Below are 24,846 nucleotides of genomic sequence, written 5' to 3' on the forward strand. Positions count from 1 at the left end.
ATTCCTAGACCTAACAAGAGGTCACCTCACATGACTGAAGGGACTTTACAGATGTAACTAAAGTTAGAGACTCCGTGATGGGAAGATTACCCTGGATTATCTGGGTGTGCCCAATCTAATCATATGAGTCTTTAAAAAGGAAGAGGAAGGCACAAGCATGAGTTGCGGAGAAGAAACAAAAGAAGAAAAAGAAAAGATACAAAGTGTAAGAGGGCGTCAACTCACCATTTCTGGCTTTGTAGATGGAGGAAGGAGGCCATGAGGCCAACGAATGTGGGTGACCTCTAGAAACTAAAAATGGCTCTCATTTTACAGCCATTGAGAAAACAGGGACTTCAGCCATACAACCACGATGAACAGAATTCTGCCAACGACTCAACTCGGCAGGAAACGGAGTCTCCCCTAAAGCCTCCAAAAAGGAATGCAACCTGCTGACACCTGAGTTTTAGCTCAGTGAGATCCATACTCTACTTCTGACCTATAGAACGATAAGATAATAAATTTGTGTAGTTTTCAGCCACTAAACCTACGGTAATTCGTTACAGCAGTAATAGAAAACAAATACACTGGGAACTCTTGAAATATTTGGAAAGCAAATAACACACTTCTAAGTAGCCTATGGACAAAAAACAAATCAATGGAAAAATTAGAAAGTATTTAAACTGAATAATAATGAGAACAAAACATATCAAAATCTTGGGGTTCCTGCTAAAGCAGTATTTAGAAGGAAACGTATAGACAGAATTAAACGTATCTTAGAAAAGAATAAAGGTCTTAAACAATGAGCACAGCTTCCACCTTGAGAAACTAGAAAAAGAAGAGCAAATTAACTCAAAGTAGACCCCAAAGAAAGAAAGAAATAGTGAAGATTACTATTCACAATAGCAAAGATGTGAAATCAACCTAAATGGCCATCAACAGTAGACTGGATAAAGAAAATGAGGTACATACACACCAGGGAATACCATGCAGCCATAAAAAAGAATGAGATCATGTACTTTTTGCAACAATATGGATGGAACTGGAGGCCATCATCCTTAGCAAACTAATAAAGAAAACCAAATACTTCATGTTCTCACTTATAAGTGGGAGCTAAATAATGAGAACACATGGACAGAAAGAGGGAAACAATAGGGGCCTACTTCTGGGTGGAGGGTGGGAGGAGGGAGAGGTTCAGAAAAAAAACTATTGGATACTATGCTTAGTACCTGGGTGATGAAATAATCTGTACACCAAACCCCCATGTCACAAGTTTACCTATATAACAAACCTGGACATGCTCCCCTGAACCTAAAATAAAAGTTAAAATATTTTTTTAAATAAAACTAAACCACATATAGATGAAAAATAATTTAAACAATTATAAACAAAGTTTAAACAAAAATAAACAATATGAGAATAACCATGAAAAATAAAATAAGATCAGAGCTGACATCAATAAAATAGGAAACAGAAAAACAACAGAAAAGGCAATGAAACATTTCAGAAATAAATAATCTGTAAGTAAAAACAAAAATCAATGAGACCAAACAATGGTCCAGAGACCAATAAAACTGATAAATTTCTAGCCAGATTGATCAGGAAAAAAATAGAGAAGATATAAATTATCAATATTAGGAATGAGAAATAACATCACAGGTCCTACAGGTATTAAAAGAATAAGAAGTCAGGCACTGTGGCTCACGCCTGTAATCCCAGCACTTTAGGAGGCTGAGGCAGGCAGATCTCCTGAGGTCAGGAGTTTGAGACCAGCCTGGCCAACAAGGCAAAACCCCATCTACTAAAATACAAAAATTAGCCCGACCTGGTGGCTCATGCCTGTGATCCCAGCTACTCAGGAGGCTGAGGCAGGGGAATAACTTGAACCCAGGAGGCGGAGGTTGCGGTGAGCTAAGATCACGCCATTGCACTCCAGCCCAGGCAACATACTAAGACTCAGTCTCAAAAAAAAAAAAAAACAATAAGAAAGGAATGTTATTGTCTTAGTCCATTCACCTTACTATAACAAAAATACAGAATGGGTGGCTTGAACAACATTTGTTTCTCAGTTCTGGAGGCTGGGAAATCCAAGATTTCCCAGATTTAGTATCTGGTAAAGACCCACTTCCTGGTTCATATCTTCTTACCATATCCTCACATGGTAGAAGGGGCAAGGGGGCTCTCTGGGTCCTCTTTTGTGAGGGCACTAATGCCATTCATGAGGGCTCCACCCTCATGACCTAATCACCTCCCAAAGCCTCCACCTTTTTTTTTTTTTTTTTTTTTTTTTGAGACTCTCTCTGTCACCCAGGCTGGAGTGCAGTGGTATGATCTCGGCTCACTACAATCCCTGCCTCCCGAGTTCAAGAGATTCTCCTGCCTCAGCATCCTGAATAGCTGGGATTACAAGTGCACACCACCACACTCAGCTAATTTTTGTATTTTTAGTAGAGATAGGGTTTCACCCTGTTGCCCAGGATAGTCTCAAATTCCTGACCTCAAGTGATCTGCCCACCTCGGCCTCCCAAAGTGCTGGGATTACAGGCGTGAGCCACCACACCCCACCTTCTCCCAAAGGCCCCACCTTCTAATACCATCACATTCAAGGTTAGGAATTCAACACAGGAATTTCGGGGGAACACAAACATTCAGCCCATAACAGTTATGAACAATCGTGCCAATAAATTTCACAACTCGGGTAAAATGGACACAGTCCTTGAAAAAGCCCACTGATGATGAAATAGATAGCCCAAATAGCCCTTTATCTATTAAATAAATTGAATTTGTAGTTTAAAAAAAATCCAGACCTAGGTAGCATCACTGGTGAAATCTACCAGACATTTAAAGAAGAAATAATACCAATTCTACACAAACACTTCAAGAAAATTGAAGAAGGAATTCTTCCAACTTGTTCTGTGGAGACCAGATTTACCCTGTGTTGATTACCCTGGTTAATTTTATCTGCCAACTTAGCTAGGCCCAGATATTTGGCCTAATACATCAGTATATTGTTGTGAAAGTATTTTTATAGATGAGATTAACATTTAAATTAGTAGACTTTAAGTAAGGTAGATTATTCTCCATAATGTGAGTGGACCTCATCCAATCACTTGAAAGCTTTAAGAGAAAACAGACTGAGGTCCTGTGAGGAAGAGGAAAATCTGTCTCTAGATTGTCTATGGACAGTTGCAACAGCAACTCCCTTGGTCTCCAACCTGCCAAAATACCCTGCAGATTTTAGACATGTCAGCTACATGAGCCAACTTCTCTAGAGAAACAGAACCAATAGGGTACATACACAGTTGTCCCATCCCTCGGTGGGGGATTAGTTCCAAGACCTCCCCATGGCTACCAAAAGCCATGGATGCTCAAGTCCCTTATATAAAATGATGTAATATTTGCATGTAACCTGCACACATCCTCCTATATACTTTAAACCATCTCTAGATTACTTGTAATACCTAATACAACATAAATGCCATATAAATAGTTATTGTACTATATTGTTTAGGGGATAATGACAAGAAAAATTCTGTATCTGTTCAGTACAAGTGCAGTCATCCTTTTTTTTTTTCCAAATATTTTTGATCTTCAGTTGGTTAAATCCACAAATGCAGAACCCATGGATTCAGAGAAACAGACAAACTGAACCAATGGGAGATATATATATATATGTGTGTGTGTGTGTGTGTGTGTGTGTGTGTGTGTGTGTGTGTATAAAATTAAAGTAGACAAAGAAATAATAAAGATTACTATTCACAATAGCAAAGTGGGATACACGCACACAAACACACACACACACACACACATATATATATATCACATTGGTTCTCTGTCTCTGGAGAACCCTAATATACTGATACCAAAAACAAAGACATTACAAGAAAAGAAAACTATAGACAAATCCTCTTATGACTTAGAGGCAAAAATTCTTAACAAAATTTTAATAAATTTAATCTAATAACATATCAAAAGAATAATACCAAATGACTAGAATTTTTTTCAGGAATGAAAGGTTGGTTTAACATATCGTGCCATCAATGTAATGTACCATATTAACAGACTAAAAAAGTAAAACCATATTATCATCTCAATGGATGCAGGGTAAGCACTTGACGAGACCCAACATCTATTTTTGATAAAAATTCTCAGCAAACTAGAAAGAAAAGAACTAGCTCAATCTGTTAAAGGACATCTAAGAAAAACCCACAGCTAATGTACTTAAAGATGAAAGACAATGCTTTCCTCCTAAGATCATGAACAAGACAAGGATGTCCTCTCTCCACTTCTATTCAACATTGTACTGGAGGTTCTAGCCAGTGCAATAAGCCAAGAAACAGAAACAAAAAGCACCCAGATAGGAAAGGAAACAAACTGTTTTTGTTCACAGACAACATGATTGTCTATGTAGAATACTCAACGGTCTTACAAAAAGTTACTAGAATTAATAAGTGAGTGTAGCAGTTTTGCTTTTTGTTTTGATTAATATACAAAAATTAATTGTATTTTTATATACTAGTAATAAACAATTGGAAATTTAAAAAATTTTAATACCATATATAGCCTGGTACAGGGGCTCACACCTATAGTCCCAGCATTTTGGGAGGTCAAGGTGGGAGGATCACTTCAGTACGGGAGTCCAAGACCAGCCTAGGCAACATAGTGAGATCCCGTGTCTACACAAAAATAAAAATATTCAGGCATAGTGGCACATGTCTGTAGTGCCAGAGCTACTTGAGAAGCTGAGGTGGGAGGATCACTTAAGCCCAGAAGTTCGAGGCTGCAGTGAGCTATAATCATGCCACTGTACTTCAGCCTGAGTGACACAGCAAGACCTTGCCTCTAAAAAACCAAAAAAAAAAAACAAAGCACATATAATAGCATCAAAAATATAAAATATTTCGGAATAAATCTGGTAAAATATATGTTCATGTATGAAAAGACTCAATAGTGTTAAGATGTTAATTCTCCCCAAATTGATCTATAAATGCAATACAATCTTGATCAAAATCCCAGCAGGCATTTTTGTAGTAACTGAGGAGCCAATTCAAATGGAAGTGCAAAGGACTTAGAGTAGCTAAAACAACTTCCTTTAAAAGTTTTGGGCCAGGCATGGTGGCTCACGCCTGTAATCCCAGCAGTTTGGGAGGCCAAGGCTGGCAGATCACCTGAAGTCAGGGGTTTAAGACCAGCATGGCCAATGTGGTGGAACCCTGTCTCTACTAAAAATACAAAAATTAGCCAGGTATGGTGGTGGGCACCTGTAATCCCAGCTACTCAGGATGCTGAGGCAGGAGAATCACTTGAACCTGGGAGGCAGAGTTTGCAGTGATCCAAGATCAGGCCACTGCACTTCAGCCTGGGCAACAGAGTGAGACTCCATCAAAAAAAAAAAGTTTCACCTTGCCAGGGGTGATGGTTCATGACTGTAATCCCAGCATTTTAGGAGGCTGAGGAGGAAGGATCACTTCAGACTTAGGTAGCAACACTGGTGAAATCTATCAAACCCAGGAACTCAAGACCAGTCTGGGTAACAAAGCAAGACTCTGTTTCTACCAAAAAATTTTTTAAAATTTGCCAGGTGTGGAGATCACTACTCCATCCTTGAACTCCTGGGCTCAAACAATCCTCTGGCCTCAGCCTCCCGAGTAGCTAGGACTACAGGTGCACACCAGCACACCTAGCTAGCATGAGTGTTTTTTGTTTTTGTTTTGTTTTGTTGGTTTTTTGTTTGTTTTTTTATCATGTGACATAAGATTTATTGACTTCATATCAGCATTTAAGTATTGTTAACTTTTTTTAAATTTTATTATTATTATACTTTAAGTTTTAGGGTACATGTTTGTTTTGTTTTTTGAGACAGGGTCTCACTCTGTCGCCCAGGCTGGAGTGCAGTGGTGAAATCATGGCCCACTGTAGCCTTGACCTCCCCAGGCTCAGGTGATCCTCCCACCTCAAACTCCCAAGTATCTGGGACTACAGGTGCGCATCACCACACCAGCTAATTTTTTTGTGTATTTTTGTAAAGATGGAGTTTCTCCAATATTGCCCAGGCTGGTCTCGAACTCCTGAGCTCAAGTGATCCACCCACCTCAGCCTCCTAAAGTATTGGGATTACAGGCATAAGCCACTGCACCTGGCCAGGCACCAGTGTTTTTAAAGCTCCCAGAAGATTCCAATGTGCAGCCAATGTTGAGAACTGGGGAATGAGGGATGTAAATGAATCCGAGGAATACAAGGTATTATGAATGTGTGGAACGCGAGAAGGATCCAAAGTTTTGGTTAGATACAAGCCATGGAAGGGATGCCCAAGGTAGAGAATCCAGTGGGAAAGCAGGATCTTGGGTTAGGACGACTGCAGGAGTAGGGATAAAAAGGATAGGGATAACTCAGAACTATGAATGAAACATGTGAATTAGACATTTGTTCTGTCTCTCATGAAATTAGGGTCTGAATGTATCTTGAGAAGATGGTGGGCAGAATCATCCAATTTTCTGGCTATGTGGTTACTAATTCTTTTCTCCTTTGGGAACCCAGGTCTAGGAAATTCTCAGTCATTAAACTTTCCAGAGGCTCTTTAAATTATTTGTGTAATCAGAGAACAAAAGAAGGAATCCCCTGCTCTGGGATCCAGGAACAGGCATAAAAGACATAAGAGAGAAAGTGGCCTCTATTCTCCCTCTAAACCAGAGACTCTGAATTTGGGCTGTTTCAGAATCAACTGGAAACACCCTGCCTAGAGTGCGTCTCTAGCACTTTTATTTTATTTTATTTTATTTTATTTTATTTTATTTTATTTTATTATTTTAAGACCAAGTCTCACTCTGTCACCAGGCTGGAGTGCGGTGGTGCAATCTTGACTCACTGCAACCTCCGCCTCCCGGGTTCAAGCAATTCTCCTGCCTCAGCCTCCCGAGTAGCTGGGATTACAGGCGTGCGCCACCATGCCCAGCTAATTTTTGTATTTTTAGTAGAAATGGGGTTTCACCATGTTGGCCAGGATGATCTCAATCTCCTGATCTTGTGATCTGCCCGCCTAAACCTCCCAAAGTGCTGGGATTACAGGTGTGAGCCACCATGCCTGGCCGCATTTATATTTTTAATAAATCCTTCAGGCCTCCAAAGTTTCAGAACCATAGCTATTTTTTTTAAGATAGGGTCTCACTCTGTAGCCCAGGCTGGAGTGCAGTGGCACAATCATAACTCACTGCAGCCTCCAATTCCCGGCCTCATGCAATCCTCCCACCTCAGCCTCCCAAATAGCTAGGACTACAGGTGCCCACCACTGCACCGAGCTGATTTTTTTTTTTTTTTTTTTTTTTTGGTTGAGATGGGATGTTGCTATGTTGCCCAGGCTGGTTTTGAACTCCTAGGCTCAAGTGATCCTCTTGCCTCTGCCTCCGAAAGTGCTGGGATTACATGCATGAGCCACTGTGCCCAGCCTAGAACCACTACCATTAGAAGTAATAGAAGATGACATCTATTGAAAATATCCCTGTCTCAGCCAGGTGCAGTGGCTCATGCCTCTAATCCCAGCACTTTTGGAGGCTGAGTGGGTGGATCATTTGAGGTCAAGAGTTCGAGACCAGCCTGGCCAACATGATGAAACCCTGTCTCTACTAAAAATACAAAAATTAGCTGAACTTGGTGACACATGCTTGCAATCCCAGCTACTCAGGAGACTGAGGCAGGAGAATCACTTGACTCCAGGAGACAGAGGTTGCAGTAAGCCAAGATCATGCCACAGCACTCCAGCCTGAGCAACAGAGCAAGACTCCATCTCAAAAAAAAAAAAAATCCCTGTCTCAAACTCCTGCTTTCCAGGTAGATGGAGCAGGATAATGTGCTTTAATTGGTGAAGGGTTTCTGATCCCCGTTTATCATGCAGAAGGCAGGAGCAAGCCAGGGACGGGTCCTGGCGAAAGGAAGCTAAAATGGTGCCTTTGATACAGGGGAAAGGGATACGAAAGGGGCTTAGGTGAGACCTCCTTACAGCTAGTGGCACCTGGTCAGCAGGGCCATAGAGTTGAGGCCATCCCCTTAGCAGCAGTGGGACTTTGTTACACACACCCTCTGAGTCTTGGTGAGAAACTAGTCCCAGGGCCCCTTGTTGTCTCTGCCACCCCCATTCATGACATCATGGAAACTTCTGTGCGGCTGGGCTCCTGAACACAGCAGCCTGCCCTCGGCTGGATGAGGCAGCCAAAACCCTAAAAGGGTTGTGATAGGGACTGGAGTCAACAAGTAGCTGTGGGAACGTGGTGGCGCAGACCCTTCACCCAGGGAGCCCTGTGGGCTAGAAACACCAGACAGCCAGGATGTGGCGAGAGACTGCCCAACACACTGTCTGTGTGGGGCAGAGGAAGGAAGGAGATGAAGGAAGGAACAGGTAGGTAGGAGGGCGAGATCCCAAGCAAGTCAGGACAACTCCCATGCCTTGCTCAGGAGCCTTAAGAAGCCCAGGCACCTGCTGAGTGAAAGAGGATATATTTATTGGCTGAGCAAGAAGGGAAGGTACAGTTGGTAATGGCTGCTTCTAGAAGCCACCAGTCTCAGGTTCACTTGTTCCGAGCCCAGTTTCCTCCAAGGCGGCTGTACTGAACATCATCTCGATCTCGGAGGGGCTAAGAGAGGAGAAGAGCAAACGGTCAGGAGGCAGGGTTAGAACTCTTCAAGGAAGGGCCCCAGCAGGCCCCGACGATGAGAGCTCCTGCCTGACCTCTCCAGTCACACCCAGCAATGAACTCCCCAGTAGGACCCTTCCCACGTGCAAACAGCATTCAGTGTCAGCCTCTCTATCCCCACTTACCCTCCCTTCATTCCTGCCTCCTTCCCCTCAAGGCTCACCTGATAGACCTGGTCATTCCTCAACAGAGCTTGTGTGTCGGCAGCTAGAAGAACCAGAGAGAGACATCAATGGCCCAGCAGATGGGACAGTGAGATCCACCCTCCCACACCCTCAGAAGTCTGCATGAGTGATATGAACACACAAGTTCTTTCAACAGTCAAAGTTCTAGGAGTCTTTAGGAGATTACAAGAGTAACTCCCAGCTGAGACTAAACCTACCACCAGCCCCATTCCTTAGCTGGTGCATAAGCTCACTGGTACACACACACACACGCGCACACACACACACACACACACACACACACTCTCATGCTCTGCTCTTCCACTAACCCCCAGACAGCCTTCCAGTCTCATGTCCAGCAAAGCAGAAGACTCCCAAAGCAAGGAGCAGAGTGGCAATGACATCAGTGACAATGATGCCAGCCACGGTGGCTGGATCCAGCTCCACACAGCTCTGGCACACTGTGGGGGAAGGGAGGAGAGAGGAGAGGTTGAGAGCCTTTAAGATCAGGGAACCATCCTCTGCCTCCTAGGGCAACCCTTAGATCTCTTATGCCAAAACCCAAACTTCAATAAGACCCTGGGAGAAAGGCCTGGTGATGGGCTTGCCACACCTTCCTCCACCCTGCATCCTAAGGAATCCCTGGGAAGAGCCAAGAAGTAATTTCAGCTTTTGGGACCTTGAACAAGGTGGTGGGCCAAACCTCTCACCCAACCAAGGCCGCAGTAACATGACCCCTACTGCTTTGTCTTGCTGAGTTAAGCTCTCTCTTCCACTTTGAAGGTCCCCAAATCTGGCTTGTACCATTACAATAGTGACCTCACTTTGTTTAGAGAACAGATGGGTTCACCATATCCCTCTCTAGCCAGAAAGTTCTCACATCCAGAAGCCCTATCCATTCCAACCCAAAGGGTTCAGGAAGCACGTACTTCGATAATGAACTTGCACGGTAGATTCTTTGTCCTTGTATGTATCTGTCCCATTACACCTATATATTCCTCGTGGGTCCAGGATGCGTTTTCCCAGGTCCAGTCTTGTAATGTCTGAGAGCAGTGTTCCCACCGTTCCCTCTACCCATGTGACGCTGGTATTGCAATTCACAAACACTCTGTCCTCAAGTTCCTCTATAGGTATCTTGAAGGGGCTCACTAAAGGGGAAAAAATATCACAGTTGGAGACAGCTCTTTGGTCTGCACCAAGCCCTTTGTTCTGCGGAAGCTCATACTTAACAGAGACCATTTTCCTGGTCCAGGACAGTTTATGGCTTCCATCAAGAGAGACAGAAGTCACAAGAAAAAGCCTTCAGAAAGTTCCCCGCCAACTGCAGGGGTCAAGGGGGACATGAGGATGCCATTCAAGCAGAGGACAGGTCTTGGGGCCTTGGTGCAAAAGAGGACCCCTCAGAGCAGGGTTGACCCAAGCACCTTCCTGGAAATGAATCCAGACCACTGATGAGGAGTAGGGGGAGCACGGACCACTGAAGCACCCAGAAGATGTGGAAAGACAGAAGAACATTCCTCGGTTGGAAATGTCTGCATTTTTTCTTCAAGGAAACATCTAATTCTACTTCCCAGCCATCTACAACACTCCCACTTCAGCTTCTTATCCTCATCCTTCCTCATTGCCCCTGCTCCACTGACAACCAAGAAAGCGGGGCTCTCAATACTGAAGCCTTTCACAGGGCCAGGGATGGCTGTGGGTGGAGACCAGCTGGTTTACCAGCCCCTGAATTATCAGCCAAGTGGTCCAGAACGGGACCAGGGCAAATCCCATGTACAGTTTTCCACCCTTGGTTAGAAGGAGGAGAACAGGAAAAAAATTTTATTGAATCCATCCCTAGAGCTCCTCACAAGTCAAGTCTTGTGGGAGACTTTTAGGGCTGGAGGTGAGTGCAGCAACATTCCAGATGCAGTGAGTTCCTCTGACAGCCTGAGCACATCTCCACAGGCCACAGAGGCACTACAGTCTATGCCTCCAAACACAGGGAAAAGTGGAGGCTACATTCATTCATCCTGGGCTTCACACTCAGTCCCAAATTTGGATACAAGAGCATCTTCTAGAAAACCCTGAAACAGCTGTTGCTCACACTTCTGAAGCAGGTTGGAAGTATATGTATGTATACTCAGGGAGACACATGCACATCAAATGCTTCACATCCTACAGTCGCGTCCTCTTCAGGGATCTGTCTCCAGTGGAAATCCTGAGTGTCCTAGTGCAGCCAACTATTAGGTGACCATTGGACCCAGTTTGCTTAGTGTTGAAGGGGTTCCTGGGACATGGGACTTTCCATTTTAAAACTGAAATTGGCAAACTGAGATGAGTTAAAATCCTCCCATGTAACAACCCCTCAAATCTTCCCTCCCTCCTGCTCAACCTAAAGTTAACTTCTCTTAAAGCATTCACATGAGTGCTAGGACATGCCTCCAGGGATGACATAATCACGGCCAAACAAACAAGAGTCCTGATTCCAGAGGCCATCAGGCCTAAAAGGAGTAGTGCAGGAAGCTGTGCTCCCAGATTCAGGTACATACGTACTGAGCTATTTTCTGCAGATCTCTGGCCTAAGGCCTTCTGAGAGTCATTCTAGGCCCACATGCACCCATGGCTGGAGTCAGTCAAAGCCAAGAGCCTGTTTCCCAGACTCTATGCTACATCCTGCCCCTGCCCTCCTGACACCCCTGGGGTGCCTGGTGAACTGAAGCTAGCACCGAGAAGCATTTTTTTTTTTTTTGAGATAAGGTCTCACAGGTTGCCCAGGTTGGAGGGCAGTGGCATGATCACAGCTCACTGAAGCCTTGAAATCCTGGGCTCAAGTGACCCTCCTGCCTCAGCCTCTCAAGTAGCTGGGACTACAGTTGTGCACCACCATGCCTGGCTAATTCTTTTGTTTTTTGTAAAGATAGAGTCTCATCATGTTGCTCAGACTGGTCTCAAACTCCTGGCCTCAAAGGATCCTCCCACTTCGGCCTCCCAAAGCTCTGGGATTACTGGTGTGAGCCACCGTGCCTGGCAAGAAACGCTTTCAAGTGGGCCTCACTCCCATCAGTAATGTCCCTCTCAGGTCCCTTCCCCCACCCACCTGGAGTAGCCTTACCTTGCGAGAGAAGGGTAGCCAGTACCAGGCCAGACAGAAACGTGCTATGTTCCATCTCCCAGCGGAACTCAGCCAGTAGATAAAGCCAGGTCACCGAACTATCAGCCTGGGTGAGAGCTGCCCTCCCCTAGCTGACTCACAGGTACCGGAAAGAGGAGAGTGGGGGAGGAACTAGAAGATGTCTGCTTCTCTGCTTTCTGCCGTTGATGATGGGAAATTGTCAGAGTGGGGGTGGGCTAGGGGTAGGGTAGGAAGGAAGCGGTGTAAATTGCTCTATCTCTGAGCAGGGAGCTGGCAGAGAATATGGAAAAGGTGGCCTGAACTTTAGCGTCCCTATTGACAATGCAACCACATTTACACACAACCTAAACACTGCCACATCTCGAAGCCCCTTGAGAGAAGCCGTCGGCCCCATAGCGCAAGCCGTAGCAGCTAGATTTCTCATGGAGGCTGATCTTTCTCAGGACCCTTCACTAGGCAGCCAGGGACACCAGATCTAGCAGCTTCTTGTCAGTGGGAGGTTGGGCTTTACAGACCCCAGCCAGAGATTTGAATCCTGGGTCCAATACTGCCTACCTGTGGGGCCTGGGCCAGCCATAAGATTTTTCAGAGTCTTATTCCATTAGTACCATTATTAGGATTCAAACAAGATGTTTGCATGGTGCCTCACGCATCATATGTGCTCAATAAGGGGTAGTTATTAATAATAATATAATTGACTGACAGGCAATATTGAGCCTCCCGGTGAGACAAATGGACCTTTTTCCCCTGTGGCCTACGAGGATCTGAAACTCTTCACGCTGCTGCAGTTAGACTGTCACTTACCTGGGGACAGAGTCATGCCTGTCTTGCTCACTGCTATATCTTGTGCCTGGTACATAACAGGAGCTCTGCACATTTTTGTTGGCTCACTGACTGACTGGCTGAGGGAGATAGGGGCCTGAGATCCTGGACATTCAGTCCGGGCTCTGGCCCCTGAAAATGTGCTGGCCTGTCCTCAGAATTTTTCCACCTATTCCCTTCCAGGCGCCTCTTTCATGATCTCAAAAGAATAGTGAAACCAGGTGCCGTGTCTCACGCCTGTAATCCCAACACTTTGGGAGGCTGAGGCAGGCGGATCACAAGGTCAGGAGTTCGAGACCAGCCTGACCAACAAGGTGAAACCCCGTCTCTACTAAAAATACAAAAATTAGCCGGGCTTGGTGGCACACACCTGTAATCTCAGCTACTCAGGCGGCTGAGGCAGGAGAATCGCTTGAACCCAGGAGGTGGAGGTTGCAGTGAGCTGAGATAGCGCCACTGCACTCCAGCCTGGACAACAAAGTGAGACTCTGTCTCAAAAAAGAAAAAGAAAAAAAAACTGAAAAAAATTCCTGAATGAAGGCCTGGACTGAGGTGGCTTTCCATTCGGAGGTCCAGCCCCAAGCAGCTGAGAGTCCCTCCTAAATTCATTACCTATAGCAACAACAACTAGCAACAAGTAACAACTGGCTACAATCCTAACAACTAATGACAGGGACATTTATCTCCCTCATGAAGAAACAGTCCCAGGACCATCTCCCACCCAGCATCCATTGCGGTTCCCTGTGCAAGATGAGCCTCTGAGTGGGAATCCAGCACTCTCTCCCTCTCCTCCTCCACCACCTCCACCCTCCTTAACGGAAAAACAAAAGGCATCTGCACCTGCAGCCCTGCTGAGGCCCCTGCTGCTCACGCTTGCAGCAGAGGGTGGAGGCTCTGGGTTCTTGCCTTCTCTCAAAGGCCCTAGCCCCAACAGTGATGGGTGGAGCCAGTCTAGCTGCTGCACAGGCTGGCTGGCTGGCTGCTAAGGGCTGCTCCACGCTTTTGCCGGAGGACAGAGACTGACATGGAACAGGGGAAGGGCCTGGCTGTCCTCATCCTGGCTATCATTCTTCTTCAAGGTAAGGGCCTACTAGGGGTCTGGCAGCCTGGGGAAGGGCTCAAGGGAAGAGCCCATCACTAGTGAGACAGGAATATTGGGATCCCTAACTTTCAGCCTACCTCTGCTGTCACCTTAGAGTTCAAAGAAGGGCAAAATGGAGCCTCTTAACTGTTCTCTGCTAGAGAGAAACAGTGTCCCATGGAAGAGAAGGAATCTTTGTCTCTGAAAAATGCAAACAGAGTACTTAACTGGCTGAAGAGAGGACCCTGTTACCGCCATCTTAGATTTGAATGCAGCCCAAAAGGGCATAGGCCAAGAAACTAGAAGGAAAAAGTATATGTTCCCTACTTCAGAGCTGGGGGCTAGCAGTCGAGCTATGAAATGTCCATTCACTCAGTTCGGCAGTTGGCCAATTGGTCAACAAAGATGGGTGAGACCCTAATATGTGATACGCCATGAGGAAATAAAAATGAATAAAACACTTATGCTCTACAGAGCTCATAGTCTCATTGGAGAGATTAGTTTTCGTGGTGCCAGACTGAGTGTACAGTATAGTATGGGTGCCTGCATGAATACTCCATTGGAATATCCAATAGGAAGTGGATGAACTGGGTTGATGCCTGGAGTCTGGACATACTGCGAAAGTTGAAACCATGGAATTTGCTGAAGTCACATAAGTACTATGTGAGGAAGAGGGAGCTGAAGATGGAACAGTGAGGGCACCAATTTTAAGGGGCAGTTAGAGAAAAAAAACATTCCAGGAAAGAGATAAAAGGAGAATCAAAGAGCTGAAATAATCAAATGTATGCACTACCTTGGAAACCAAGGGAGTAGAGAGCTTCTAGAAGAAGAGAATTACCAAGAGTATAAAATGTTAAAGAGAGCCCACTAATATAAGAATATATTTAAAAGTTTAAGTCTGCGGGATGTGGCAGAATATGCATCATGGGTGATTTAGCACAGTTTCAGCAGGGTATTGTGAGTGGAAGCCAAGTGAAAATTGGTAGAAGGTGAAGGTCAGGTGATGAGGTCAGCAAGTGTAGACTATTCTTTAAAGAAATTTAGATGAGGAGGGAGAAAAGACTGGGTGGTAGGTAGAGGAGGAAGTAGAGTCTAAGAATAAATGTTTTTGAGGGTGAGAGAAACTTGAGCACATTTCTAGGCTAAAGGAGAAGATGATGAGTAGAGCAAGGTCCTGGAGTTGATGGTGGAAGGACAGAGTCAAGAGTGGGGTCAAGAGCACAGAGGGGAAGGCAACGTTACCCTCTAAGACCGGGAGAAAGGAAGTGCAAACGGAGCTGGCCACAAATAGGTTTATAAAGGGAAAGGAAGCTAAAGGAGAAAGGACAATAACAACTTCCGTGTTCTAAAAAATCCAGGTGGGAGGCAATGCCACCTGCTGAAACTGAGCTGGGTGATGACCGGTTGGGAGACTTGAAGAGGACAGTGAGACGGAGTCTAAACTGTCTAGTCTAAACGGAGAGCTTAGAATAGAATTATTTCTGAGAGAAATGTGAGGAAAAGTCAGCTAAAGACAACACAGGTTGAGGAGCAACTCTCAAGCCTGGGTGAGGTGGCTGCATATCGTGGAAAGAGCATTTGAGTTGAGCAGTAGAAAACCTGAGCTCTGGATCCAGCTTGGACACCAATGAGCTATGTGTACTTGAACAACTCCTCCACTGTCTGGGAGTTCTCATGCCAGCCAATCCAGAAATGTGGCAGGGACGGGCATGGTGGCTCACACCTGTAATCCCAGCACTTTGGGAGGTTGAGGCAGGTGGATCACCTAAGGTCAGGAGTTCGAGACCATCCTGGTCAACATGGTGAAACCCCATCTCTACTAAAAATATTTTTAAAATTAGTGGGGTGTGGTGGTGGGTGCCTGTAATCCCAGCTACTCAGGAGGCTGAGGCAGGAGAATTGCTTGAACCCAGGAGATGGAGGTTGCAGTGAGCCAACACGGTGCCACTGCACTCCAGCCTGGGCGACAGAGTGAGACTCCGTCTCAAAAAAACAAAACAAAAAAAAAAGAAATGTGGCTATATGACCTCTTAAGTCCTAAAAGGAAACCTCACTCAGATATGCAACATTAAAAGATGTCAATCAGCCAGGCACAGTGGCTCATGGCTATAATCCCAACACTTTGGGAGGCTAGGGAGGGAGGATCATTTGAGCCCAGGAGTTCAAGACCAACCTGGGCAAAATAGGGATACCCTGTGTCTACAAAAACTACAAAAATTAGCCAGGCATGTTGGCATGCACTTATGCCAGCTACTTGGGAGGCTGAAGTGGGAGGATTGCTTGAGCCCAGGAGCTCGAGGCTGCAGTGAGCCATGATCACACCACTGCACTTCAGCCTGAGTGACAGAGCAAGAAAAAAAAAAAAGATGTCTCAAAAAAGAAAAAAAAAAAAAACTATGTCAACGTTCAGTGCAATCTCCTTCCCTGAAACCAATTTAGAATGAGGGGTCTCTGTCTTCTCTTGGTCTTCTGATCAGGTGGTCAGGAGAAGAACTAGTTAGAAACCTCTTTAACTGTTTGTCTTGCCTTTTCTCCCATTTGCTCATTTATTCATTTGCACATTCATTCAACAAATAAAGTTCCTACCATGTTCCAGGCACTGCACTGGATACTGTTCAAAAATAATCCCGCCCTGCATGAGGTTCTAAGACAGTTCACTTCTTGTATTTCCATTATACTTTGACTCATGACCGCCTCTCCCTATCACACACACTCCAACTCTAGCCACATTACCTCTCTTGTCCTTTTCCAAAGCTGCATCTTATTCAGCTATTCTTTCTACTCAGAATGACTTTCTCTATCTGGTATATTCCTGCTTACTCTTCAAGGCCCCGACAAATGTCATTTCCTCTATTAAGCTTTCCCTGATCCTCACCCTTGGACAAAATTAATAGCTTCTACCCTTTTTTCATATGCAGTCATATAAGCACTAAAAGATAATGTATACATTCTATTAAATTAATTGCATATATGTTTCAATTTTTTCACTTCATTCATAAACTTTGGAAGCAGCAGTTGATTCTTCATATCAGCACTCTTTTCTTTCATAATATCTAATTATTTTAGGTCGTAATAGTGCTCGTTAAATGTTTGGATTAAATCTAATTGAATTGAATTCAAGTGCCAGATCTCTGTAATATGTCTACCATGCAACTCTACTACCCTAAGGTTTTGTTTGTCTGTTTGTTTGTTTGTTTTTGTTTTTTTGAGACAGCTTTAACACCTAGGCTGGGGTGCAGTGGTGCAATCTCGGCTCATTGCAACCTCCACCTCCCAGGCTCAACCATTCCTCCCACTTCAGCCTCCTGAGTAGCTGGGACTACAGGTGCATACCACCATGCCCGGCTAATTTTTTTGTATTTTCTGTAGAGACAGGGTTTCGCCATGTTGTCCAGGCTGGTGTCTAACTCCTGGGCTCAAGCAATCTGCCCACCTCAGCATCCCAAAGTGCTGGGATTACAGGTGTGAGCCACTGCTGCCAGTCAACTCTGAGTTTTGAGACAGCTTTGAGGACTAATTGAAAAGCTAACTTCCCTGGGACATCCAGGGTTTTTATAAGAAAAGGATCACCAAGGCTGAATATTTTATAAGGAACTCAGCCTAAAGGTTTTGGATAGTGCACACCCACTCCTTGCCAGGGCATTAGCTGCTTAAGAAGCAGAGTGTTCTGGACCGGATAGGCAATATCCTTACTTACATATACTACAATACAATTCTGATGCTAACCCCCCAAATTAGTGTCAGACCCTACAGGTTAAGAGCATGGTTCCCAACCAGATTGCCCTCACTTTAAATGCCAGCTACAAGTTCAGGGTACCCCAGACCACTCACATTTCTGACAAACTGCCTGCAATCATAAGGATTCCCATGACCCTCCTCATTGATAATTTGCTAGAATAACTCACAGAATTTAAGAAAGTGCTGTACTCCCTATTTCAGTTTTATTAAAAAATAAAATAAAATCAGAACCAGCTAAATGAAAAGGGCAAGGTCTAGGAGGGTCCTGAACACAGAGCCTCCGTGCCCTCTCCCCGTGGAATTAGAACACATCGCCCCCAGCACTCTCCCACACTCTGCCAGCACATTGATGGGTTCACCAACCAGGAAGCTCCACCAAGTTTTTATTGAGGTATCTTTACATAGGCATGATTGATTGAATCATTGGCCGCTTGACTGATCTCAATCTCTAGGATCCCTTCCTGGGGCTGATACCACTAGTTTCAAAGCTGCAATCCTCTTACCATATGGTTGGTCTTGACCAGCACCATCCTGAGTCATTGCCATGCATAAACTCAGGTATGGTCTAAGGGTCCACCACAGATAACAAAGCCACTCCTGTCACTCATGAAATTCCAACGGTTAGAAACACCCTCCCAGGATACCAGGACAAAGATGAGACAAATTATTTATTATCACCTTGAATTCAATTGGGTGATTTAGTCTACAATCCGGAAAACTAAGTATAGATACTACCATTTTCATGGATTTGGATCTTTCTTCATCTTGGCCTCAAATAACCATGGAAATACTTCAGGGCATCTGAACAACTCCATGCCCAGGTAATACTCTATCTCTCTTCTGTCTTTACAGGTACTTTGGCCCAGTCAATCAAAGGTAGGAGAAATGGCTTCTTTCTATACTCAGACTCAGAATATTGACGGAAATTTGGCTTCCTACAACAGTAGTCCTACAGGAGCGAACAGTTTAGAATGAATGAAAGGACGGGGATAGATAGGTGATGTCTCTATTGTCAACCAAATCAGTGATCTGACATAACCTGTTCCGGGCAGCTTGCCTGTAGCTAAGCATTTCACTGGTCTCTTACAGGAGAAGCAGGACCCTAGTAGCTAGGGACACATCTCAAACTGTGACCCATGAACCAGCAGGTATTGGCGTCACCTGGGATCCTGACGTTAGTCTCTGTCAATCCTTCTCTTTAGTTCATCTATTCTACCCAAAGTGATCTCATCATCTGGTATGCTGTTAGCAGTTTCTTACCTGTATAGTATCTTTCAAATAACATGCCCCAAAATCCCAAAGTTTTACCCCTACTAATTACAGCAATGTCTCTTTTATTCTTCACCCCCGATGCAGATATTGGCGTCACCCGAGAGCATGTTAGTAATGCAGAATCTCCCCTCCCCAGAACTACTAAATAGCACCTGAAATTTTAACAAGATCCCCATGTGATTCATGTGCACATCAAAGTTTGAGAAACACTACTCTAATGATCTCCTGGTATGCAGAAGCAGGGAGAATTTCAGAGGCAAGATCCTTAATAGAACCATGGCTTTTCTCATTTCAGGAAACCACTTGGTTAAGGTGTATGACTATCAAGAAGATGGTTCGGTACTTCTGACTTGTGATGCGGAAGCCAAAAATATCACATGGTTTAAAGATGGGAAGATGATAGGCTTCCTAACTGAAGATAAAAAAAAATGGAATCTGGGAAGTAATGCCAAGGACCCTCGAGGGATGTATCAGTGTAAAGGATCACAGAACAAGTCAAAACCACTCCAAGTGTATTACAGAAGTATGTAATCCCCTTTGGTCTGTTTGTTGTGAAATTAATCAGTATTTGCTGTTCTGGTGAGCTTTTTATCTGGGGTGAAAGTGGAAATAGATCCTCAACAGTAATATTATCGCCTGTTCTCTTAATTTCAGCTTGCCTCTTTTAAAATACTGTAAGATACTTCCCTCACCCTATTGAAAAACTACAGCCAGTCCTGTAAAACTTTGTTTACCTTTGGGTGGGCTCCATGGATTCGAGCAATTCAGCACTGAGTTGAATGAAGGGGTTGGGGAGACAGGGGTGATCATAAGGTGAGCAGCAGTGAGAACTGGAGCGCAGTGGAGCATGAAGAGCATCTAGTCTTCCTTCTGTTCCAGATACTTCCTGGTAGTTAGACTACATGGGCTTCCCCAGGAATCCTGGGGGACTTAAGAGCATCAAGATGCATTGAGTTTTGGCGCAAGGATCTTCCCTTGCCCCGCCACCCACAGAGGAAAAGCCTGCTGCCCTCCACAGCGGCATTATTGCAGATAGGCAGGAGAAAACGAACCAGGAAAAACAACTTTCGCAACCTGAAGGTTTGTCTCTCCTTTTCCCTGCAGTGTGTCAGAACTGCATTGAACTAAATGCAGCCACCATATCTGGCTTTCTCTTTGCTGAAATCGTCAGCATTTTCGTCCTTGCTGTTGGGGTCTACTTCATTGCTGGACAGGATGGAGTTCGCCAGTCGAGAGGTAAAAGAATGCTCTTAGATGAGAGATGGGACCACCTGAGACCCTCAGCTTTCCTCCTACCATTATGTACCCAATAGAAGAGACTGAGTTGGTGCCTCTTGCTAGTGTGCATAGTTGGGTGAGGCTGTATTTCTCTGAGACAGGAGAAAAGGATACTTGGTGTTATCACAGCGTGTTCACCGGTCTCAAGATACAACTCCCTCTGTGAAAAAAAAAAAAAAAAAAAAACAGGCGCAGTGGCTCACGCCTGTAATCACAACACTTTGGGAGGCCGAGGCGGGCAGATCACGAGGTCAGGAGATCGAGACCATCCTGGCTAGCACGGTGAAACCCCGTTTTTACTAAAAATACAAAAAATTAGCCGGGCGTGGTGGCGGGTGCCTGTAGTCCCAGCTACTCTGGAGGTTGAGGCAGGAGAATGGCATGAACCAGGGAGGCGGAGCTTGCATGAGCCGAGATCGTGCCACTGCACTCCAGCCTGGGCGACAGAGCAAGACTCCGTCTCAAAAAAAAAAAAAAAAAAAAAAACTATTTTAAGTAAACCCTTACATACAGAAAAGTGAATCACAAGCATACAGCTCAAAAAAAAATTCACAGAGCAAATACACCCATGCAGCCAGCACATAATTTAAGAAAGACAATATTACCAATGCCATTGAAGCCCCTCCTGTGGTCACTTCCAGCCACTACCCATCCTCAAGAGTGAGCATTGTCCTGACTTCTAACAACAAGGATTAACTTTGCTTGTTTTTGTTCTTTACGTAAATGGACTCATATACTAAGTATTCTTGTGAGTAGCTTCTTTCACTCAACAACATGTTTATGTGCTTTATCCATACTCTTGTGTGTATATAAAACTCTTATTGTTATTTAGTATTCCATTTTGTGAATATAACCCAATTTATTATGCATTCTACCTTGTGTGGATTCTGTTTCTTTTTTGTGCAGCTTCAGACAAGCAGACTCTGTTGCCCAATGACCAGCTCTACCAGGTAAGGGGATGAAGAATAAAAGAGACATTGCTGTAATTAGTGGGGGTAAATCTTTGGGATTGAGGGGCATGTTATTTGGAAGATCCTATACAGGTAAGAAACTGCTAACAGCATACCAGATGATGAGATCAGTTTGGGTAGAATAAATGAACTAAAGAGAAGGATTGACAGAGACTGAGGTCAGGATCTAGTGAGCACAAGTTGAAGAACACACTGAGAGGGACACATGAAGAAACTCTCGACAGGCCGGGCACTCACTGTAGACAGGCCATGGCTCATGCCTGTAATCCCAGCACTTTGGGAAGCCAAAACAGGTGAATCACCTGAGGTCAGGAATTCGAGACAAGCCTGGCCAACATGATGAAAGTCTGTCTCTACTAAAAATACAAAAAAAATTAACCAGGCGTGGAGGCGCGCACCTGTAGTCCCAGCTACTCAGGAGGCTGAGGCAGGAGGACCACTTGAACCCAGGAGGTCGAGGTTGCAGTGAGCTGCGATTGCGCCACTGCACTCCAGCCTGGGCAACAGAGCAAGACTCCGTCTCAAAAAAAAAAAAGAGAGAGAAAAAAAAAGAAAAAAGACAGAGCCTCCATCTCCTTGTCCTCTTTCCATCCTCAGGACCATGAAGTACCCACTCCAAACTCTCACATATAAAAAACATTCAATAAACATGCATCAAATTAATTAATAGAGGATGGAAAAAATGACTTATGATTGTGCTGTCCTTTCCAGCCCCTCAAGGATCGAGAAGATGACCAGTACAGCCACCTTCAAGGAAACCAGTTGAGGAGGAATTGAACTCACGACTCAGAGTAGGTGGGTTCTTCAATGCCAATTCTAATAAAGGACCCTTGCATCAACTGCCCTCCCAGTTGCTTCTAAGTCTAGCTCCCTTCCCTAAGCGGCTATAAGCATCAGACTCTGGGGATCAGGGATTGGGACGTGGTTTGGGGTACTCTTTTCTAAAAATTCTGGGGCCATACTGATTGTCTTGGCCTAGGAAAATATGAATTTTATGTATCTGTAAATCCTGTCAGAGCAGGGCCTCAAGCCATAGAGATGCTGAATATTAATCTTAACCTACATTCGAATTTCTCATTACACTATTAACATTTTGGGCTAATTAATTATTTGTGATGAGGGGCTAGCCTGTGCATTGTAGGAGTTATGGAAGCATCCCTGGCCTCTCTCCACCAGATGCTGGTAGATTGTCCAGTGTGACAATCAAAAATGTGTCCAGACATTACCAAATGTGTCCAAACATCACCTCCAGGGCAAAATCACCCTTAGTTAAGAACCACTAACCCATATTAACCTTCCAATCAATAAATCAATCAGTCAGAAGTTATGATTTAATTAATCTATCTGAAGTTTCTATCAGGAAGACAGGGTTGAAAGCATTATTTGGTTTTTTTGAACAAATTGCAATTTTTCTTTTTTCAGTCCAGGTGTTCTCCTCCTATTCAGTTCCCAGAATCAAAGCAATGCATTTTGGAAAGCTCCTAGCAGAGAGACTTTCAGCCCTAAATCTAGACTCAAGGTTCCCAGAGATGACAAATGGAGAAGAAAGGCCATCAGAGCAAATTTGGGGGTTTCTCAAATAAAATAAAAATAAAAACAAATACTGTGTTTCAGAAGCGCCACCTATTGGGGAAAATTGTAAAAGAAAAATGAAAAGATCAAATAACCCCCTGGATTTGAACATAATTTTTTGTGTTGTAATGTTTATTTCGTTTTTGTATAGGTTATAATTCACATGGCTCAAATATTCAGTGAAAGATCTCCCTCCACCGCCATCCCCTGCTACCCAGTGACCCTGTTGCCCTCTTCAGCGACAAATTAGTTTCTCTTTTTTTTTTTTTTTTTTTTTTTGAGACAGTCTTGCTCTGTCACCCAGGCTGAAGTGCAGTGGCACCATCTCGGCTCACTGCAACCTCTGCCTCCTGGGTTCAAGCGATTCTCCTGCCTCAGCCTCCCGGGCAGCTGGGATTACAGGCACACACTACCACACCTGGCTAATTTTTGTATTTTTAGTAGAGACAGGGTTTCGCTCTGTTGGCCAAGCTGGTCTCGAACTCCTGACCTCAAGTGATCCGCCCGCCTCAGCCTCCCAAAGTGCTGGGATTACAGGTGTGAGCCACCATGCCCGGTCTTAAAACCAGTTTCTTATATATCTCTCTGGAGGTATTCTAGGCATATATGAGCACATTCTCAAGTACATATTATCCTCCCTTCCCCTATCTTTTAGACAAATGATATCAAACTATACATCTTGTGAGATTATTGCATACCATTATATGAAGAACTCCTTTTTAATGCAGCCATATTGTACAAATAGACTATGAGTTATTTAACCTGTTATCTATCAGTGGATATTTAAGTTGGTAGTTGGTTCCAATCTTTTGCTCTTACAACAATTCTGCAATGACTAACATTGTATAAATATCATTTTAAAAAATAATTGCATTGAAGCATAATTTACATGCCATAAAATCCACCCATCTTAAGTGATTTCACCTGTTCTCAGAAATTTTTAGTAAATTTAACTAATTATACAGCCATTACCATAATCCAGCTTTAGGACATTTTCTTTTTTTTCTTTTCTTTTCTTTTTTTTTTTTTAAGTGGAATCTTGCTGTGTGGCCCAGGCTGGAGTGCAGTGGCGCGATCTCAGCTCACTGCAACCTCCACCTCCTGGGTTCAAGCAATTCTCTTGCCTCGGCCTCCCGAGTAGCTGAGACTACAGGCACATGCCACCACGCCCAGCTCATTTTTTGTGTATTTAGTATTTGTGTATTTAGTATTTGTGTACTTAGTAGAGACAGGGTTTCATCCTGTTGGCCAGGCTGGTCTCCAATTCCTGACCTCAGGCGATCCACCCTCCTCGACCTCCCAAAGTGCTGGGATTACAGGTGTGAGCCACCACACCAGGCCCGTAACTGTATTTTAATATAGCCATTCTATGGATTTAATATGGTATTTTATTATGGCCTTAATTTGCATTTCCCTAGATACTAACCATGCTGAGTGTCCTGTCATGTGTTTATTAACCATTCATATATTTTTAGTGAAATGTCTATCAAATCTTTTGCCCATTTTTAAGTTGACTTATTTGTTTGTCTTCTTACTATTGGGTTGCATATGTTTTTGATATAAGTCCTTTATCAGATATATGATTTGGAAATATTTTCTACCAATCTGTGGTTTGTTTTTCTTAATGGTGTCTTTTGAAGTGCAAAAGGTTTGAATTTTGAAGTACATTTTACTGATTTTTTCTTCTATATATTGTGCTTTTGGTATCATGTCTAATAAATCTTTACGAAACCCACAGTTACAAAGATTTTCTCCTGTCTTCTTTTTATACTTTTTACAGTTTTATGGTTTTAACTCTAACAATAAATGTGATTTTGAACATACATAAGACTATTTGTAACAAACACAAATAAATTGAATTGTTAGGCACTTGTATTTGCATTTGTAATTTTATTAACTATTGCCAAATAGCAGTTGTAAACACATACACACACACAAGTGTATATACACATATACATATATACACATATACATATATGCATATATACATATATACACATATATACATATATGCATATATACACATATACATATATGCATATATACACATATACACATATGCATACATGCATATATACACATATACGTATATGTGTATATATGTACACATATACACATATATGTGTATATACGCATATACATATATATGACAGGGTCTTGCTCTGTTGCT

General features: G+C 43.8%; 2 protein-coding genes across 6 annotated transcripts; one reads left to right on the top strand and one right to left on the bottom strand.

Moving 5' to 3' along the window:
• The first annotated feature begins 4,337 nt into the window (after window positions 1-4,337).
• On the top strand, window positions 4,338-24,545 carry LOC100979261 (T-cell surface glycoprotein CD3 gamma chain). Of its 4 annotated transcripts, none has more exons than XM_055094917.2 (7): window positions 4,338-8,368; window positions 18,436-18,459; window positions 19,151-19,378; window positions 19,960-20,091; window positions 21,040-21,083; window positions 21,816-21,899; window positions 22,527-24,383. In XM_055094917.2, exons 1-6 carry the CDS (start codon window positions 8,353-8,355, stop codon window positions 21,879-21,881), a joined length of 510 nt encoding a protein of 169 aa, XP_054950892.1. In that variant the 5' UTR covers window positions 4,338-8,352; the 3' UTR covers window positions 21,882-21,899; window positions 22,527-24,383. The 4 variants fall into 4 exon arrangements, with proteins under 4 accessions (XP_054950892.1, XP_054950893.1, XP_008971743.4 ...); XM_055094918.2 differs by having other exon boundaries at window positions 22,532-24,383; XM_008973495.5 differs by lacking the exon at window positions 4,338-8,368 and adding an exon at window positions 12,882-13,843 and having other exon boundaries at window positions 22,527-24,545.
• LOC100979946 (T-cell surface glycoprotein CD3 delta chain) lies at window positions 6,736-12,723 on the bottom strand. Of its 2 annotated transcripts, XM_003820054.6 has the most exons (5): window positions 11,922-12,705; window positions 9,757-9,975; window positions 9,157-9,288; window positions 8,827-8,870; window positions 6,736-8,603 (listed from the first exon to the last, which is right to left on the bottom strand). In XM_003820054.6, the coding sequence occupies exons 1-5, from the start codon at window positions 11,974-11,976 to the stop codon at window positions 8,538-8,540; spliced, it is 516 nt and encodes a 171-aa protein (XP_003820102.3). In that variant the 5' UTR covers window positions 11,977-12,705; the 3' UTR covers window positions 6,736-8,537. The 2 variants fall into 2 exon arrangements, with proteins under 2 accessions (XP_003820102.3, XP_063464860.1); XM_063608790.1 differs by lacking the exon at window positions 9,157-9,288 and having other exon boundaries at window positions 11,922-12,723.
• Window positions 24,546-24,846: the final 301 nt, after the last annotated feature.

This window comes from Pan paniscus, chromosome 9 (genome assembly GCF_029289425.2).
Source record: "Pan paniscus chromosome 9, NHGRI_mPanPan1-v2.0_pri, whole genome shotgun sequence".
Classification (NCBI taxonomy): Eukaryota; Metazoa; Chordata; class Mammalia; order Primates; family Hominidae; genus Pan; species Pan paniscus.

Bases quoted from the DNA above. Each gene is read 5' to 3' on its own strand.
- LOC100979946 (XM_003820054.6), bottom strand. From the start codon at position 11,976: ATGGAACATAGCACGTTTCTGTCTGGCCTGGTACTGGCTACCCTTCTC. The intron at 9,289-9,756 runs GTACGTGCTTCC...CTTCCCCCACAG, and splicing joins CGTGCAAGTTCATTATCGAA to TGTGCCAGAGCTGTGTGGAG. The intron at 8,871-9,156 runs GTTAGTGGAAGA...TGGTTCTTCTAG, and splicing joins GACTGGAAGGCTGTCTGGGG to CTGCCGACACACAAGCTCTG.
- LOC100979261 (XM_008973495.5), top strand. From the start codon at position 13,789: ATGGAACAGGGGAAGGGCCTGGCTGTCCTCATCCTGGCTATCATTCTT. The intron at 20,092-21,039 runs GTAAAAGAATGC...TTTTTTGTGCAG, and splicing joins TGGAGTTCGCCAGTCGAGAG to CTTCAGACAAGCAGACTCTG. The intron at 21,084-21,815 runs GTAAGGGGATGA...TGTCCTTTCCAG, and splicing joins CCAATGACCAGCTCTACCAG to CCCCTCAAGGATCGAGAAGA.